Source organism: Solanum dulcamara, chromosome 9 (genome assembly GCF_947179165.1).
Source record: "Solanum dulcamara chromosome 9, daSolDulc1.2, whole genome shotgun sequence".
In the NCBI taxonomy this organism is placed as follows: Eukaryota; Viridiplantae; Streptophyta; class Magnoliopsida; order Solanales; family Solanaceae; genus Solanum; species Solanum dulcamara.
Genome location: NC_077245.1, coordinates 61,832,152 through 61,852,158, shown reverse-complemented (window position 1 = coordinate 61,852,158; position 20,007 = coordinate 61,832,152). Strand labels below are relative to the sequence as shown.

The following is a 20,007-nucleotide window of genomic DNA, read 5'->3' as shown; positions in this document are numbered from 1 at the left end:
AAACTAAAGATAGGTGCCAAGAAAAGATCTACAGAATCCTGAATATCCACCTAAATATCTACTGAAATGGAAGAACATAAGCAAATCGGAGCCCTCTGAAAGAAATGAGGTCTCGCCAAAATTTGATAAAGCAAATATCTCAATAAAATGCTTGTTGTCAATCTTGAACACCTATATCTGCATCATTAAAAGATACAACGTCAAATGACATCAATATATAAAATGTAAGGTATGTAAAATGAGTGAATCAAATAACCTGCTAAACTTAATATAGATGCTTAAAGGAAACTGAAAAGTAACTCAACTGAAAGTAAAGAATGTAAGTGTAATGAAAACAATAAAGATTTATAACTGATATAAGCAATAATATCAAATACTAAAATAGTATACTTCACTTTTTTGGGGGAGTTTCTCTAACGACAACCATCAATATGACCCTCGTGATGGTACAACATCTATCCCATGTTGTCGGAGCCATCCAATACTTTGTCAGGGTAAAGGTAGAACTGTACTAATGAATCCAAATCTAAGCCCTTACTAGGGACTTTATGAGGAGTCGCTCGAATCAATGACATAAAACTATCCTACGCTAGCCACACAATTTTTGTGGTTTGTGTTATCTAATTTCTTACTCAATTCGGTGCTATATACTACTCCCAAATATGTAATAATGCTGAATAACTAAATATAGTTCCATTTTAGGGAAAAGGGTCTAACTTTAGGAGAAAACGATAATCTCTGTCTTGAAAATACTACTCAAAATACTTCATTATGAGACTGAACTTGCTCTAAAAATTGACTGAAAGTATTTCCTCTAAAACTGATATGCTTTCTTAAAACTGGTCATTCTTTTAATACTTGAGATTTTCTTGGAATATGAAATCAATGCATAATACTTGATTTTTCAAAAATTTAAGAAAACATATCTTAATTGAATAAGGTTTATGTGGTATAATGAGAACGAACAACAATCAGTGATCATGAATAAATAGAAAACTTAAATTCCGACATTAAAAGAAAAAATCCCTAACAAGAATGCATAGGAAATTTTGATTTGGGCTAACTTGAGGTAAAAACCGTAGTTTTGATCTTTACTAATTGAATTCTACATGTAGGTCATGTGGACGCACTTATTTTCTCACTAGGTTAGCCTTACATACTTGGGAGAACAAGAATTCTTGAAAAAAGCTGATGGAGATGCTATAAGTCCTAGGTTGCTCTTCTTCTTCTAATTCTAAGACTTGGGAAGGATTATGGGAGAGTAATTGGACGTATTATATTGATAAGGACCTTAATTAGGTTTAAAAACATCGAGGTTTAGGCCTAGAAGGGATGGAAAAAGAGTAAAATAACTCCTCTTAAAAACTGCCAAAAGACATCTACAGGGGCAATCTACACTTTGTAATTCCTTTTACGGGAAGTGTATCCCACTCATAGAACACAAGCTAAATTTCTGGGTTTCTAAAGATCAGATTTATGGACTTGATTTATGGCTCGTAGTTCTATTTATGGGCCATCCTGCACATTCATGAAAATCAGGTTGGAATAGAATTTCTGTAGTTCAGACTAAGAGTTAATCTACGACCTATTGAAGTGTTTACGGACCTTATTGTCTGTCTGTAAAACTCAAAGTATTTCAATGTTCTCTAAATATTTTCTACATATATTATCTATGGTTCTTGGTTCATTCCACGAGCCATAAACACCATATGTAGAATTTTTTACCAACTTTCGAACTGATCTACGAGCCTAATCTACAACCTATGGTTTCATTTATGGCCTGTAAATGCTGCTCGTGACTCCCAAAAATTGCAAAATTCTAAACTTTTAATTTTTATTAAGGGTCTAGTTTGGGGTAGAACTTTTGGGGTTACAAATACCCTACTTTATTCGAATGAAGGTCTTGAGTATTCAAACCCATCTAATTATATTTTTCTAGAAGGTCTAACAAATAATTAATGAGGTGTTTCATCAAACCAGAGATTTTCCATGATCAACTCAATCACGTTATTATAGTTTTTATTCCTTTAAGCTCTCTTGAATAAATTGTCTGCTCAAGAACCTATTTTTATGGGGTTCCTAGATTCCCCAATACCAAAATTATAGCCTAAATTAAGAATTTCATGCTAGAAGACTAAATTCAACATAAAGGAATTGGAAAACATGCATAATTACAAAAGTTTAACATTCTTCCCAACAATATAACTCTAGGGTTTCGCCCACAATGTTATACGAAGAATTAACCCTTCGATTCTATCAAGAAAATAGAACTAGGAAAGAAAAAAAATAAAATTTACTTACTTCAGGATAAAAATAGCCCTAAGCCTTGAAAAGGTCGCCCTAGGTGTTCTCTGGTCGAGTTTGGAAAATTATGACATGACTTGAGAGAAAAACTAACTTAAACACAAATAATAAACTCAACCTTCAATATACCAAATGCCACTATAGAAAACAGGTCATTTGTTAGACCAAAAACTGCTATAGCGATTCCTGACAAACACTTCCCTCATTTGTTTATTTTTTGAGTTTTTGTCAATTTTCAATCCACGGGGACCTATGCAAGGATACTATGGTTTAAAATAATCATGCAATGGAACATATCGTTATACAAAAAATAGAATCTACATATCAATACAGGACTAACTATACCTATATCTATGTCAAGAAATTCATATTCAAATCGACCAACGGAGCTTAACAATACTCCTCTCGAGGTGAGGATCACATGCCTCAAAATTGGGGGAAGTACGAGTGAATTCGCACCTCAAATGGTCTAAAAAGCTTGCTTTAAAGAATGGACGAATCAAGGATTTAGAGACCCATATCAAAAAACAATTGCGGATTAAAAAACACATAGTTGTAATGATCCTCCAGGTCATTTTTCTAATACTGCTTTCATTTCATTGTTTAGAGCATTCCTATAATGACCCAAGTCATTTATGACCTGCTGGTGCCGGTAGCTTGATCGCCTGGTCATCCTTTGGTTTTTAGAACTGTTTCTCTATTTTGGAGCTTTTATAATTTAAAAAGTTGACTTTGGTCATAACTTTAGTTAAATGACCTCATAATAATTTTTGTTTGGTTTTATCAGCTCTGAAATGAACAAATTAGGTTAGTAGCATGGTCGTCCAGAGTATCAGGGCAATCAATATGATTTTGGGGCCATTTGATGCTTTTTCTTTGAAATTTAGCCCCATAGTTGACTTTGGTCAACATTCTTGGAAAACGCACTCAAATAAAATTCCGACAGTGCGGTTAGCTTTGGAATGTCGAGTTTGGTCTAGAATGACCCTTCATTTGCTTTTCGAGGCTTTTGATCTAATTCCGAGGCTTGTTGTGGAATTAGGCTCAGAATGACACTTGGGTGTGGGATCCACTTTTAGTCGTAACGACCTCATATGGAAATTTTGACTACGCCATTAAGTTTGGAACATCGAATTTATTGGCGTAGAATATCTTGTTTGCACACACGGGATTCGAATAAATTTCGAGCACCCCGTCAGAATATTTGAACTTGGTGAAAATCAACATTTCAACCGATATCTAGTGCAGGTGAAATTGTTCTTCGCAATTATGGGCCCCTAGACGCGTTCTCAAAAATCCTGGACTTTGTTCTCTGCTTTGTGTGGTCATGTCCGCATTCGCGAAGGTATGCCTCTTTTGCCTCCGCATTTGCGGACCTCTGGTCGCATTCGCAAAGGTTAGCTATCCTGAACTCCATATTTGCGAAGGCCTAAACCTAGGTCTTTTAATAAAAGACCATGGATGAACTCAACACTTTCCTCGATGTTCAAACATTGATTTCTTCTCCATTTTCTCAACAAAATTTGGTGATCCAAGGGTCTAAATTCAAGGAAATTGTGTGGGGAATCCATTGGTGAGCTCGGAAACTAGTTTAGGACCTTTGTGTAAGGTAAATTTACTATGTTAACTTATGCCATTATCATTTTCAGATTGAAAGTTTTATGAATTTTGGAGAATTGTATCTTGGCTATTTTAGCCCCGTTCTTGGTGATTCTTGAGGCTAAATTTTGAGTTTTTCCAGAAGGACCATCGTAGTATGCTTGGTTTGGGTTGTGGGGGTTTTGTTTTAGATAAAATGCTGCTTGTAGATGCTGCCATAGTTGTTCCTTTTAGCTTAAATTGTGAAAATTTAGTTGAATATCGTTTCGTGTTGTTTTTCAACCCCGAACTGACTTTCAATTTGATCCTTGAGTGCGGGGTGCTATTTGGGACTAGTTTTTGGAGTCAATCCTAAAATTTCGAAAGCGGGCCCTATATTTCCCATTTTAGATCCCAAAATTGGTCCATCTCTAAAAATTATAAAGTAGTGTTTAAATGACCATATTGACATTAGAATTCTATTTTTGACATCGTGGAAGCATTCCGAGGAAATTCGGAAAGCAAAAGCTCTGGCACAGTAATTTAGAGCACGCGTGTTCAGTATACAAGCAGGCTACTCCTTTTCTTTCTTTAGATTGAGATGGAATGTGTGAAAGCATGTTGAGATTGATGAAATTTGAGTTGGGTAGCTTATTTTTATCTTAGGTATTAGAAATCATGTTTTAGGCTTTCATTGGGTTTTTTGGGTATTTGTAAGCATGCGATCCCTCCTGTTAATTGCAAGTAAATTAAGAGGAGTTGAATGCATGTGATGTTGGTATTCTGGATCATGTTGGCCTTAGTATAGGTTATAAACTTGCTTTATCTGCCCCGACATCGCTCCTGTAGGCTTGGATCCTTGTAGAATGGTGTAACGGACTAATACCTAGTAGTTTGGCCTTAGCTAGGCGATAACCTTGCTATTATGAATATCCTTATCCATAACTCTCTAATTGTGACTCTCAAGATGCATCGATGATACTAAACTTTGTAATCATTTATTTTGGTTCCGGTTGTAGCCTTGGTGATATATCAGTTGATTCATTAAGGATGAGATTCTCAAAACTATTAGCGTCCAGTTAAAAAGGAGAATATTTGGCACCATCGGATAAATTATCTATAAACATCTAGGTACCTAGACCCGGCCTCCATTTTGAAATTCCATTGGGGAGCATCAGGGGTGTCACGACCCAATTCTGTAGGCCATGACTGGTGTACGATTAGGGACCCATACGTACCCTTAGTCCCACTGAGTATGTCAGCCGAATAAACATATGAAGAAATCAAAAAAAATTGCTAGAGAGCGCACGAAAATAGATGTAGCATACGAAGGCCGTTAAGGACATCACGGAACATAAAGCCCAAAATATATATACAGAACCCACATCACAAGTCTACAGACCTCTACAGAATGCTAGCCTAGTCATATGAAGGGATAGGGCCCCGTCGTACCCCTGAATAAACAAACATTTATATCAAATGACCAGTATCAAAAGTTAGGGTCCGGAACAGTGGAGCACTTCCAACATTGCTGAGTGGAAACCCTAAGCTGGAAGATCTCCAAAGTTAACATTTGTACCTGCAGGCATGAAACACAGCCCCCTGAGAAAAGGGGGGTCAGTACGACATATGTACTGAGTATGTAAAACATGGACTGTAACAAGTAAAGCCATTACCAGAACAAAAGGTGCAAAAGTGAGCTAAATACCCAAAATATGAAAATGTTTTTCATAACCACAAATAATGTATGCAGATAAACATATGCCATATCCGGCCCTATTATGGGACGCGGTGAACAAAATGTGGTCTCCACCCCGTCACTGGCGCCACAGCACAACATACATCAAGATTAGGGAATATCTCCGTAACAGATCATATCATATCAGATGATCATATCAGATCATATCATATTATATGTGTACATGGCACATCATAACTCCACAAATACTATGTACAGGTCGTACCTTCCCCCTCACATCGGGGAACAGTGAACAATGCAGAGAAGTACGTACGATAACAAAACCTAGCCCAGGCTCAGTGAAGGAAACATTGAGGCATCCACGAGTGAAGTAGTGAGAAACTATATGCAATTTAAATCATGCTAAGAGAAGGAATAAGATTTACATACTTATGCCAAAGACATGCTAAAAGAAAGTATAAGCCTTACATACGTATGCCAAAACATGCCAAAAGAAGAAAACGTTAGCTTTACATACCTGTTATGGGTTACTTTTTATCCCGTTCGTCTCATCGTCCTTTAAACCTAAGTAACATAAAAGAAATATGAGTATTAACAACCCTTGGCTTTCCATCACCTTAGGCTACACATGAGTATTTGTAGAACTCATCCCCTCGCTCGCTTTCTCGACTAGTTCCCTACCTAGTTAAAGAGTTAACGAAAATCGGGCAGCATTTCCCCTATAATGTGCCCTATCCGAATTTCCAATTATACTCTTAATAGATACAGCCAACCAACAACAATAACCTACAGCATATATATATACAATTCACATCAATCTTATACCACATAAACTCCATATGACTCGCTCGAAACCACGATACCAAAATAAGGTTTCTAGTTTCCGTTTTGCAAAACCTTTAAACGTACGAAGCGGGAGTGTTGTGTGGATAAAACCAGAAGCTCCCCCACCTCTTTTAGGACGCATTTAGGCCCTGCAACACACACCACACACCTGCATCCACACACCATAAGCACAACACCTTGCTTCGACTACAATTTAACTATAGCGACTCCAATTTGGTTTGTTTCGAACGTCGAGCATATTTATGGAATTTTCATATATCCAGCCACTTACATAACGTGTAATACACTTCATAAAAACACCATAAACTCCAAATTGAAAGGAAAACCCATACCTTAACCTAAACTCGTTAAACTCGCCAAAACTATCAAAACGTGAATTCTGGACAGCCTACTGTCTTGTATTGTCGCTTAGTTTTGAAGGGGTAATTTAGGGAAGAAAGATTTGTGGCCTCAATTAAAGTTATAGACATATGTCTTAGGGTCGCATAAAATTTTGAATCAACCCTACATCAAGTCTATACCAAAAGATATGCCCAAAATACCAACAACAACCCGTGTAGGATTTCCGAAATGAAATCTGGGCAGCACCTCACCTATACTTCATCATCCTTTTTTGAGAAGATAAAAGAAAAATTGGGTTTTATAGTATAAACAAAAGTTATAGACCTATTAAACATATTTCCAAAACATCTTGAATCACTCGAAATGAAGCTTTACACAAGGAGTTATAGTATTATTACTAACAACTGTCTCATTCCGAAAACGGGTTTGTTGACAAGAACGAGAACCTCCTCGAAACCCCAACTATAAATTTTATGTTGTTAAACACCATTGCTTAACCGAAGAATACCTTAAATAATTAATTCATGGAATGAAATCGGAGGGCTTACCTTGCTTAACCAAATCTGTAGCTCTCTCTTCATGTTCTCCAAGTTTTTCTCCAATTTTTTTAAAGTGTAAAGATGCTGAAAAGTGAGTTGATCCAGCAATACACATGTATATATATGTGTTCTTAAGTGGGGACATGTGGCAGACCCTAGGGGTGACACGTGGCAGCCCCCTAGGGCGCCACTTCAATCATGCATCCAATCCAAAGCCACCACATGTCAGCATGGGGTCCGCCCAAGTTGCTGCATCACCTACTTGACCCTAAGTAAGTGCATTACCTGCTTGTCCAAGTAGGTGCATCACCTACTTGCTTTGAGTAGGCGCGTCGTTTCCTTATTTCTCTTTCTTGAGCCCGTAATCTCGTCTTACTTCAAGAGCCTATGTATTCCTTGCTACTTAAGCTCGACGTATACTCAAGTAACTTAGTATGTAAAATGTCCCAAGTAATAGCTTTCACAAGTAAGTCAAGTCCTACGATTCACTACTTGGCCTCCAACTTCTTTTAGTTTCTTATGACCCTATTTCCAATCTTCTCTATTATGGAGTATCTCCTTCTCCTTTCCTTAGGATTATTTGATAGCGTTATAGATTATCCGACTTACATGATGACTTCTACGATACTTAAGAGCCTTCCTAGAAACTTAAGAAGCTTAAGAAGCATTCCAAGATACCAAAGTACGGGGTGTAACATCCTTCCCCCCTTTAGAACATTCATCCTCGAATGTAAACCAAAAACATCCTTCGGATCTTATACTGACTATATGGAGAGTTCCTCTATCCCGTTGCCATAACATATACTTTCATCAAGCAATTAATATCAGAGTTCTAAAGGTTAGGATTACTTGTAAACGTAGGGAATATGTATGAATACTTGTGTTTCATTTCCTCTTTCGCTTCCCAAGAGGTCACCCATCATAGTAATACTCTCACCCAAGCATGCTTAACTTTAGAGTTCTGATGGGATTCGGTGCGTTAGTGCTAGTATGATCGCATCCGTCCCTTATGGGATCTCGTTTGAAGTTTAAGCGTTCCTATTTACATATGATAACGTCAATTGATTTTCTCTTACGCTTGTACTTCTCTTGTCTACTTCCCCCCTTTAGGGTGTATCCATGTCATTGTCTGTTTGTGTTATACCTTATGCCCTTATTTCCAATTTTCAAATGCGTAAGATTCCTTTCCAATACCTTTGGTATACTGCACCCTATCTATGCCTTCCTTTATACCACCCATACCTTTAGTTGCCCATGTACGACATCTTAACATACTCGTGAGGTGCTAATTCAATCTAATCATTGGTACTCGAGTCACGTATACATAATACATCTTTATGCTTCATGAACTTTCATCTTTGTCGTGCACCCGATGCTCATTTTCTCAACAACATATCGAGCTTACCTTAATACTAGGTTTACCTTGACACCATATTGTTGTACTACCCCTGTAAATCTATGACTATACATTCTCCTTTTGCTCCATCCTCATATTCAGTTACTTATGTCTATCTTGGGTGCCTCTGTTAGAACTTTCTTATTATTCCTTACTTATTCTCATAATGACCTTCGTTATATTCACATGGTATCATGTTCGCATTCAGTCCCATAGTATAATATTGCTTGACCGTCTTCACGATTCTTACTATGGGTTACTTACCCTTCTTAGTTAGTCTTATCCTTAATATCTCATAAGCTGTCTTATTAACACTTCACTTCAGTCACAATTCTTTTTCCCTTGTACTCTTGTCTTAATCATACTGTTACTTCTTTCAACTATAACTCATCATCGTTTATCCCTGTGTATCAATTCAGGCGATGCCTTAATATATCGTTTTATCTCGATCTATCAATCTTCTCTAAATCATTTTCTTTGGCTTATAAGTCTTTTCCAATTTCGTTCTACTATACCAGTATCGACCTCATAGTTTCTATTGCCATCAATTTAGCAATTAAATCATTTCTCGAGGTCATCCATATCGTAGTTTTATCAAATCTCATCATTGTTGTGGACACAACCTTTCAAGATATAGTACAGCCCTGTATCTCATTCTCTTCTTATTTCTAGGAAAATTTGGATAGAGTTTTCTTTGTATTTCTTACTATCTCAACACTTGTACACAGAAAATGCCAACAGTACCTCATAGGGCACGCATGTATATACATTCAGATCATATCATATCGCAGCCACACAGGACGCCCAATATCAACAGTATGAAAATGGACTTACCTCATCTGCCCGACTTAAACTGCACTTGTTACCCTGTCCTGTCTACTTTTCCTTTCCATTTTTAACTTTATATGTCCATCATACTTTAATACCTCACCTGACATATATCTTCTATGCCTTTGCTTACCTGCGTACTTTGTAACTTCCAATATCATCGGTCACCTTCTTCTATCAATATTAATCTTCTGCTGAAACTATATGTTAGTATGAGGAATTTCATTCCCTATGACTCGGCTCTATTGCACGATCTTAGATATGAAAGAAATGTAACATCCTAAATGTCCTGTAGCCTCCTGTTTATAGATGTGGTGCACAACACACCGATAAACAAGACTCTACTAGACACGGTCTGTAGACTCTCCAAGGACGAACTGCTCTAATACCACTTTTGTCATGACCCAACTCCGTAGGCCGTGACTGGTGTCCGATTAGGGCACCCATATGTACCCTTAGCCCCACTGAGTATGTTAGCCGAATAAACATATGAAGAAATCAAAAAAAAATCGCTAGAGAGCGCACAAAAATAGATGTAGCATACGAAGGCCATTAAGGACATCACGGAACATAAAGCCCAAAACATATATACAAATCCCACATCACAAGTCTACAGACCTCTACAGAATTCTAGCCTAGTCATATGACGGGATAGGGCCCCATCGTACCCCTGAATAAACAAACATTTATATCAAATGACCAGTATCAAAAGTTAGGCTCCAGAATAGTGGAGTATTTTCAACATTGCTGAGTGGAAACCCTAAGCTGGAAGATCTCTAAAGTTTACATCTGTACCTTCGGGCATCAAACGCAGCCCCCTGAGGAAAGGGGGGTCAGTACGACATATGTACTGAGTATGTAAAATATGGACTGTAACAAGTAAAGCCATTACCAGAACAGAAGGTGCAAAAGTGAGCTAAATACCCAAAATATGAAAATGTTTTTCATAACCACAAATATTGTATACAGATAAACATATGCCATATTCGGCTCCATTATGGGACGCGGTGAACAAAACCTGGTCGCTACCTCGTCACTGGCGCCACAGCACAACATACATCAAGAGTAGGGAATATCTCCGTAACAGATCATATCATATCAGATGGTCATATCAGATCATATCATATTATATGTGTACATGGCACATCATAAATCCACAAATCCCATGTACAGGTCGTACCTTCCCCCTCACATCGGGGAACAGTGAACAATGCAGAGAAGTACGTACGATAACAAAACCTAGCCCAGGCTCAGTGAAGGAAACATTGAGGCATCCACGAGTGAAGTAGTGAGAAACTATATGCAATTTAAATCATGCTAAGAGAAGGAATAAGATTTACATACTTATGCCAAAGACATGCTAAAAGAAAGTATAAGCCTTACATACGTATGCCAAAACATGCCAAAAGAAGAAAACGTTAGCTTTACATACCTGTTATGGGTTACTTTTTATCCCGTTCGTCTCATCGTCCTTTAAACCTAAGTAACATAAAAGAAATATGAGTATTAACAACCCTTGGCTTTCCATCACCTTAGGCTACACATGAGTATTTGTAGAACTCATCCCCTCGCTCGCTTTCTCGACTAGTTCCCTACCTAGTTAAAGAGTTAACGAAAATCGGGCAGCATTTCCCCTATAATGTGCCCTATCCGAATTTCCAATTATACTCTTAATAGATACAGCCAACCAACAACAATAACCTACAGCATATATATATACAATTCACATCAATCTTATACCACATAAACTCCATATGACTCGCTCGAAACCACGATACCAAAATAAGGTTTCTAGTTTCCGTTTTGCAAAACCTTTAAACGTACGAAGCGGGAGTGTTGTGTGGATAAAACCAGAAGCTCCCCCACCTCTTTTAGGACGCATTTAGGCCCTGCAACACACACCACACACCTGCATCCACACACCATAAGCACAACACCTTGCTTCGACTACAATTTAACTATAGCGACTCCAATTTGGTTTGTTTCGAACGTCGAGCATATTTATGGAATTTTCATATATCCAGCCACTTACATAACGTGTAATACACTTCATAAAAACACCATAAACTCCAAATTGAAAGGAAAACCCATACCTTAACCTAAACTCGTTAAACTCGCCAAAACTATCAAAACGTGAATTCTGGACAGCCTACTGTCTTGTATTGTCGCTTAGTTTTGAAGGGGTAATTTAGGGAAGAAAGATTTGTGGCCTCAATTAAAGTTATAGACATATGTCTTAGGGTCGCATAAAATTTTGAATCAACCCTACATCAAGTCTATACCAAAAGATATGCCCAAAATACCAACAACAACCCGTGTAGGATTTCCGAAATGAAATCTGGGCAGCACCTCACCTATACTTCATCATCCTTTTTTGAGAAGATAAAAGAAAAAATGGGTTTTATAGTATAAACAAAAGTTATAGACCTATTAAACATATTTCCAAAACATCTTGAATCACTCGAAATGAAGCTTTACACAAGGAGTTATAGTATTATTACTAACAACTGTCTCATTCCGAAAACGGGTTTGTTGACAAGAACGAGAACCTCCTCGAAACCCCAACTATAAATTTTATGTTGTTAAACACCATTGCTTAACCGAAGAATACCTTAAATAATTAATTCATGGAATGAAATCGGAGGGCTTACCTTGCTTAACCAAATCTGTAGCTCTCTCTTCATGTTCTCCAAGTTTTTCTCCAATTTTTTTAAAGTGTAAAGATGCTGAAAAGTGAGTTGATCCAGCAATACACATGTATATATATGTGTTCTTAAGTGGGGACATGTGGCAGACCCTAGGGGTGACACGTGGCAGCCCCCTAGGGCGCCACTTCAATCATGCATCCAATCCAAAGCCACCACATGTCAGCATGGGGTCCGCCCAAGTTGCTGCATCACCTACTTGACCCTAAGTAAGTGCATTACCTGCTTGTCCAAGTAGGTGCATCACCTACTTGCTTTGAGTAGGCGCGTCGTTTCCTTATTTCTCTTTCTTGAGCCCGTAATCTCGTCTTACTTCAAGAGCCTATGTATTCCTTGCTACTTAAGCTCGACGTATACTCAAGTAACTTAGTATGTAAAATGTCCCAAGTAATAGCTTTCACAAGTAAGTCAAGTCCTACGATTCACTACTTGGCCTCCAACTTCTTTTAGTTTCTTATGACCCTATTTCCAATCTTCTCTATTATGGAGTATCTCCTTCTCCTTTCCTTAGGATTATTTGATAGCGTTATAGATTATCCGACTTACATGATGACTTCTACGATACTTAAGAGCCTTCCTAGAAGCTTAAGAAGCATTCCAAGGTACTAAAGTACGGGGTGTAACAAGGGGTACCCTGCCTCGTCCTCTATCGACTTGCTAGTATGGCGAGAATCAGGGTACCCAACTTCGGCCTCGATCGTACCGATGTATTATGGAGAGCATCTGGATACCCAGTCCTAGCCTTGACCACCTTGAAAATTCGAGCGAGCATCTGGGTAGCTAGTCCCTGCCTCGATCCCTAGAGCATTCTTGGTTCATCAATTCTCAAAATATTTGGTTCAAAGATGACATGGTTCTCCAGTTCTTGGCATCGCAGATTCTTGTATCCTAGCATTAGTAGTTATAGCTATTCGGTGTACCCAATGGGCTTATGGGAGTTCGTCCATGTTTTTACTTAAACTTGCATACGAGTGTCTCGTCCGGGCTTATGGGGGCATAACTGGGTATTATTAGCTGTAGTTCTCTTAGATGGCACCTCTTTACCTTAAATGCTTATCGTGGTTCCTATTTAGGCTTATTCTTCTTTTTCATTGTGTTTTTACCTTTCCTGCTCAGTCTCCCTATGATGACTATTGGGTACGTGTTGTCTTGGTTTTCATACTATATTTTGCATCTATTTTCGTGATGCAGGACTGAGCACCAGCTCCATTGTGAATAGATCGAGCCTGTTGCAATCAACTTCGGAGACTAGTGTGAGAACTTGGCATTTTTGGATCATTTCTGTGTCCTTCAGTATGGATGACCCGTCTTTTGATTTTGAGACTAGACATGGTTATATATATATTTTTGGTCCACTTTGGTACTTGTACTCGTCTTTTGTTTTGTAGTAGCTTTGTACCTGTAACCTCCAGGTTCTTTGAGGGATCTTTAGTCATATCTATCACGTTTTGGTTTGCTTCCTCTTTTCTATTCTTTTTATTTTAGAATTTTCCATTCTTATTTAGTTTTTCCCCTCAAATCCATTACTTATCATTCTGGGTTTACGGGTTGACTTACTTACTAGTGGGTTATAATAGGTGCCATTATGACTTGAGAAATCTGGTCGTGACAGTAATAGAAAGAAAAAGGGAAGGATTTTACCTTGGATCACAAGAAATGATCAAGAAATACAGAAAAATCCCTCAGTTTGAGAAACAATGGTGTCTAAGTGTTCACTAATTTAGAAATTAAATGTAGAAGAGGATATAAAACACTAGCTGATTGTCGTTTCTACGGACATTCATCGCAGGTAAGACATCACAAGAGCGGAGAAAAATCCATAGAAGTAGAGGACTTTAATTTCCTCCGGCTCCTCCAGAGCGGCTACGAGCCTACAGTGGTAAAAGAAAGCCACAAGAACGACTAAGCTACGTAGAAGTGAAGGCTGATAACATCACCATCTTTCGCTGGTTTGGATGCCCTTCGCAAGAGAGGCTTCCCAAAAATGAGCCAAGCTCCGCGGGAGCAGCTGCATAAGTAACTCTAACAAATTTCCATAGTCCTTGAATGGACCTTTGAGATTTATTTGGAGTCCTATGAACATAAAGCAGATACGTGACCCAATAAGAAAAAAACATTTCGGGCTCAATGATCACCTTGATGAAATATTGACCAAAGTCAACTCTACAACTTAAATTACTAAAAGAAACAAGAATTTCAAAATCAAACCAGCATCGCGAGATCCAAACCAAAAGTCCTACTAAATCAAGATCAATGTTCCAAAGTTAACGACGCTTACGGAAGTCTCATCCGATTTTGTTTGCAAGTAACATTGACTGAAGTAAAATCTTTCACTACAAAAGCTCCAACGTAGATAAAACACACCCAAAATATTTTTGAACACCTTAGGAACCAAGTCACCCACCCCAACAAGCTAGAAACACAGAACAAAATCTATGAAAAGGAAAAAATTAGTAAAAGCACACAAAAAAATCAAATAACCATGAGGATCATTACAAAACACATGTATTTGATGTTTAATAGAAGAAATAGAATATTGCAAGCCCCAACAAGCTATGAGTTTCAATATTAAGTCCACCCAACTATGACACAAAAAATGTATAGAATGGTATCATTATCTACTCTTTCAACAATTTATAATGCTAGAATTAAGTGTTTACGTACTCTTAAAGGGTAAGTTCTTTTCTATATTGTTGCTATCTGGATCTTTTATGAAAAAGGCAATTCTCACAAATTAAAATATTAAATCCATGATATCTCTCGGGGCAATGCTATAAAAAAATATTGTTCAACAATAATAACTCAATTACCAAAATGTAGAGACTAAACTGAATGGTCCACCAACATAAAAATAATTAGAGAAATCAAATATACCTTATGTACACATTTAGAAAACACCATCACACAAAGTTTTTGATTGATAGTTCAGTCTCTTGGTCGTTCATTTGGGTTTTGTGCAAGTTTTTGTGTTTTAAAGCTTTTGGAGTTTAAACGGTTGACTTCGGTCAAAACTTTAGGTAAATGACCTCAGAATGCAATTTTGATAATTTTGTTAGCTCTAAAATGTCAAGTTTGGTCTCGAGGGACCTTTTACTCGGGTCTCAAGGCTTCAAGACTCATTCTGAGCAACGTTGTCGCTTTCGTCTTAAAACAGAGTTTGGGTGTGGGACCTATTTTTAATCAATATGACTTTAGTTGGAAGTTCCGACATCTCTGTTGAGTTTGAAATGCTGAATTTTATAGGATAGCATAGTTTATTTGTGTGCACGGGGTTACGAATGAATCTTGAGCACCCCGTTGGAGAAATTTTATTCTTTGAACTAAGTTGATGAAAAATCTAGTGTAGGCACAGTACCTTAATCATGACTGCATATCCTAGCCGTAATTTTGAAGAGGAGCATGTCCTTAGCCAGTTGATTGTGAGGCCTAGCTATGATCATGAAGAGCATCTGGGATTTAACCAATTTTGGTCTACGCGATCGCGATGCCATGTTTTTCTATGGATCACGATCACGATGAGTAATTTGACTTGTCTTTTAAAATTGTGAATCAACTTAAGTCCCTCAGGATCATGGTTTAAATAGAAATATGTCAAAGGTTCTAAGTGCGATTTCTTAAGCTAAGAAGCTCCAATTTCAGTGATTTCAATTGTGTTGGGGTCATCAAAAAGGTGTGGCAAACTCGTTGAGGTAATATTTCATCCCAAAGATCTTCTTTGCCTCTTTAATGGTGTCTTTGTGATCAAATTCTTGTATGATATGTTTTAGCCCATTTCATAGCTCGAATTGTGTCCATTTTTGAGACACAAGTTTCTTGAGATATTTTGGACCAATGAGCGATAATAGTTTTGGGATTCCTGATGCGGGTCCCATAATTCCATTTTGACTTGTTTTTGGGTCCATCTCTAAATGTGTAGATTTTGGTGTCTAAATGTAACACCTCAGAAGTCTGAAGGATAAGTTGGATAGGGATATGTACAGAAGGTTGTTGGTGCCCATTAGACGAACCTACCTACGGTCCTTATAAGGACCTATGGTTCGTAGGAGGGTGTCGTAGATGAGGTCCTAAAATGCTAAAAAAATTCCAAGTCATAGAACATTTCCTATGAGACCACAAGATAGGCAATTGAAGGAGATACGGGTCATAAAGAAGCTCGTAGGTAGGGGTTCAGATACATTGTAATTCTGAGTAAGCAAGACGAGAAGTTCCTTTGGATCGTAGGAAGCGCTCTGGGTTGTAGGTGGTCCCATAGTGAAGACTCAGAGAGTTGAACTTTGAGTTTGTGTAGGAAAAATGGGGTCTATGACCTGTAGGTTCATCTATGTCCCATAGGGTTGGGTTGTAGAAGAATTAGAAGCCTTGAATTTTGGCCTTAATTCCATGAGGGCTTTAGAAACTCATGAAGGACCTACAACCCATAGGTGGGGTCTATAGGTCACTTTCAGCATATTAAATCTAGGGGTATTTAGGTCTTTTTCCATCCATTTAATATCTAAAGTATGTCATTTTGGACATAGTCCCAAGACCTATAACTATTCAAACCCTTCAAATTTTCCCCATTCCAACTCAATCACTCAAAATCCCCGAGGCTCTCAAGAAATTCTCTCTCTAAGGTCGTATTCTTTGAGCAAGCTAGGGTTCCAAGAAATCAAGTCTCCTTTCAATTTCATAGCTAAGCATCATCAAGGTATATGAGAATTCATCCATGGAGTCCCAAAGTATTTTCAATTCCTCTTTATGATTTCTTCCTAAACCCTAGATTTTTGTTGATCTTGCAGTGGGTTGAATCAATTATGGCTTATTTTACTCCTATTGATCTTATTATGCATGATTTAACCTTAATACATGTTTTTGATAAATATCTCATAAACCCATGCATTATACCTATTTTATGATTATGAACTATATTTGAGAATTATGCATGCATTATGAATTTATGAAATTATTATTTAAGGGTGATTTTAGATAAAGTATCAATGATTTTTTTTATGCAAATAAGGTTGCTTCTAAAGGTGAAGTATTCTTATCATAAAGGATTTTCATAATTTTCTATGAACAAGCTTATCATGATCTTGATGATTAAATAAGTGTCTTTATGAATATATTAGGAAATCATAATTTGTTAAAGGGACTTTTCTTATGATTTTCAAGTCTGTTATGATGAATTTGGACTTACAAGACTATTACCATTTTCAAAGATTATTATATGATTTTGAATATTCTTATTAAGAGTTTACCTAGCACCGAGTTGGGATGGAGGCTGTCACGTTAGTAAAGGTCAGGTCACTAGTAGAGATCCCTCTTGTCCCATAACTACATGCCCCCGTAGGACACAATCTTAAATGACTCAGCTAGTGGATCTACAATTGCTCATGTTAATGATCCTTACCTTGGAATGTATGACAATCATTTTTTAGTGTGGAAAGAATAACATTGAACTTTATGTTATAGCTCACATGTTTTATGTCGATTAACGGTATCTCTCATTGTGCTATGTTTGATTATGCTTTTCTTATAAATATTGCATTGACCATGTCTTATGTTAAAATGATACTTTTAAGGACTATGTCATGTTTTAGCTTGGTCATTTCATTATCATGTTTTATATCATGCATTGCACATTCTCCATACTTAGTACATTCTATAGTATTGACTGCATACTTCTTTTGCCTATATTGTCTTATAATATAGGTCACAACGCTTTCTATCCAACTCGTGGTTAGTATTAGCGCATCGCACTGCTTTGGTGAGTCCTCATTCTTCGAGGACACAACCATGTTATGAGTTCCTATGTTTTTTCTATGGGAATTCATTCAAATTTAGTTTATTTTTTGAGCTAGTTCTTGTCCTACACCCTAAGTCATGCTTATGCAAGGAGGCTTATTTAGTATCTTTCAAGATCCTATTCGCTGTGGCACTTCTGGGCTGTAGCTTGGGATGTTACAAACTTGGTATCAGAGCATCAGGTTCAAGTGTCTTAGGGTGTCTGAAAAAGTCGCATCGAGTAAAGTCTTGTTCATGGGTGTGAAATGCGCCACATTTATGAATAAGAGGCTATGAAGTGTTTGAGAAACTTCACTTTTTTCATCATTCTTAAGTCGTGCGATAGAGTTGATGTCACTATTCAAGCTAAGCCCTAGACATGACACGATGATTGAGATCCTAGGAGACCCTAACCAAGACTCTTAGCATATTACACATGAGCATACATAAGGTAAAGAAGCATGAAGCTTAAACATGAATGCGAAATATAAGTCTCAACATGAAAATATTGATATAAGATAAATCAAGCTAAATCTCTGAAGAAATGCGATAACATAGACATAACAATCTAACATTCCTCTAATAGTCTAGATGGGGCATAGGGCAAGTTCCTAGCTCACCAAACATAAGGAATAAAAGTTATAAGAACATGAAGGAAAATCATAAATGTTATTTCCCTGAAACATGAGGACATACCAATAAGTAGATAGCACACTCCAAAATCTAGCCATTAGCGAGATCCGTAGAATGAGCGTCGGACCCTACATTATAATATAATATAGACAAAAAATATATTAGTACATGGAATGTACTAAGTGCGTGAGAAACATGCATGAAGAATAATAATCAGACATAACCAATATGAACATGTGATGCATGACCATATCTTTAAGACATGAAATAAAGCTTGAAAATACTTGAAAGCATTTAATAATGTCAATGCATCATAATACATCATTAAAGGACTTATAAGAAAAAACATATACATATGTGAGATATTAACCTTAACCGTTATTAAGACCACATGAGCTATAATATAGAAATCCGATGTAACTCCCATATTAAGAAGAAAGCAGCTACTTGCCGAAGTAGACTCCGTATAAACATGAACATGAGCTATATGTGGATCCACTAGCTAGTTTATTAAGGTACCTACGGGGGAACACAGTTTGAAACTAGGGGTTGCTACTAGAGATCCCTTGTGGAGTCCCCACCACAAAATTCTCTCGGTGCTAAGTAAATCCCAATGGAATACATAAATCATAGTCATTAGAAAAGACAATGATCAACAAATCCGCATCATAAAATACATCATAAGAATAGCTCCTTGAAAACCATGATCATAACATAACATATCAATGCTTACTTTTTTAAGAATCTAAATCACGATTTCTTTCGTATTGTGAGAAAACCTTTTACAACTCATGGTGACTTGCTTGAAAATATACTTGAATTGTAATTCATAATTTTCATAAATAATACATAATACTTCATCAAATCTATACTTTATACTTGTAAAACACATTGAAAACATGTAACTGAGATTAAACCATGTATGAATATGTCATTATAATTGAGTAATGGTATAATTGGGTTGACCCAATAAAAATTGATCAAAACTAGGGTTTGGGAGAATTTATAAAAGAGATAATTGAGAAACCTTTGGGACTCCATTGATGGAAGAGGCTCCATGGATGAATTCATCATACCTTGATCATTCAAAGCCATAAATGCAAGTGGATTTGGAAGACTTGAACTTGAAGATACTTGGAAACTTTTTGTTTGAAGAAGAAGATATCATTGGGAGAGAATTCTAGAGAGAGAATTATTTCATGAAGTAGTTTTAGAGGGAATGAAGTAATTTTAAAGGATTTGGGTACTTATAGGCTTAAACAAATACCCCAAAACGACATAGCTTAGGCATTGATAGGATTGAAAATTTCCAAAATACCCTTCATTAATTTCTGTTAGAGGGACCTATGACTAAGTACCTACGGGTCGAGTCCA

The 20,007-nt window shown here is 37.1% G+C and overlaps 1 protein-coding gene across 1 annotated transcript in view; it reads left to right on the top strand.

Moving 5' to 3' along the window:
* LOC129903436 (uncharacterized) overlaps positions 1-13,507 on the top strand; it is a 60,263-nt gene extending 46,756 nt beyond the window's left edge. Inside the window, exon 9 of the mRNA XM_055978993.1 lies at positions 13,429-13,507. Within this exon, the coding sequence (XP_055834968.1) occupies positions 13,429-13,434 (6 nt within the window). The 3' untranslated portion in view covers positions 13,435-13,507. The remainder of the gene's footprint in view (positions 1-13,428) is intronic.
* Positions 13,508-20,007: the final 6,500 nt, after the last annotated feature.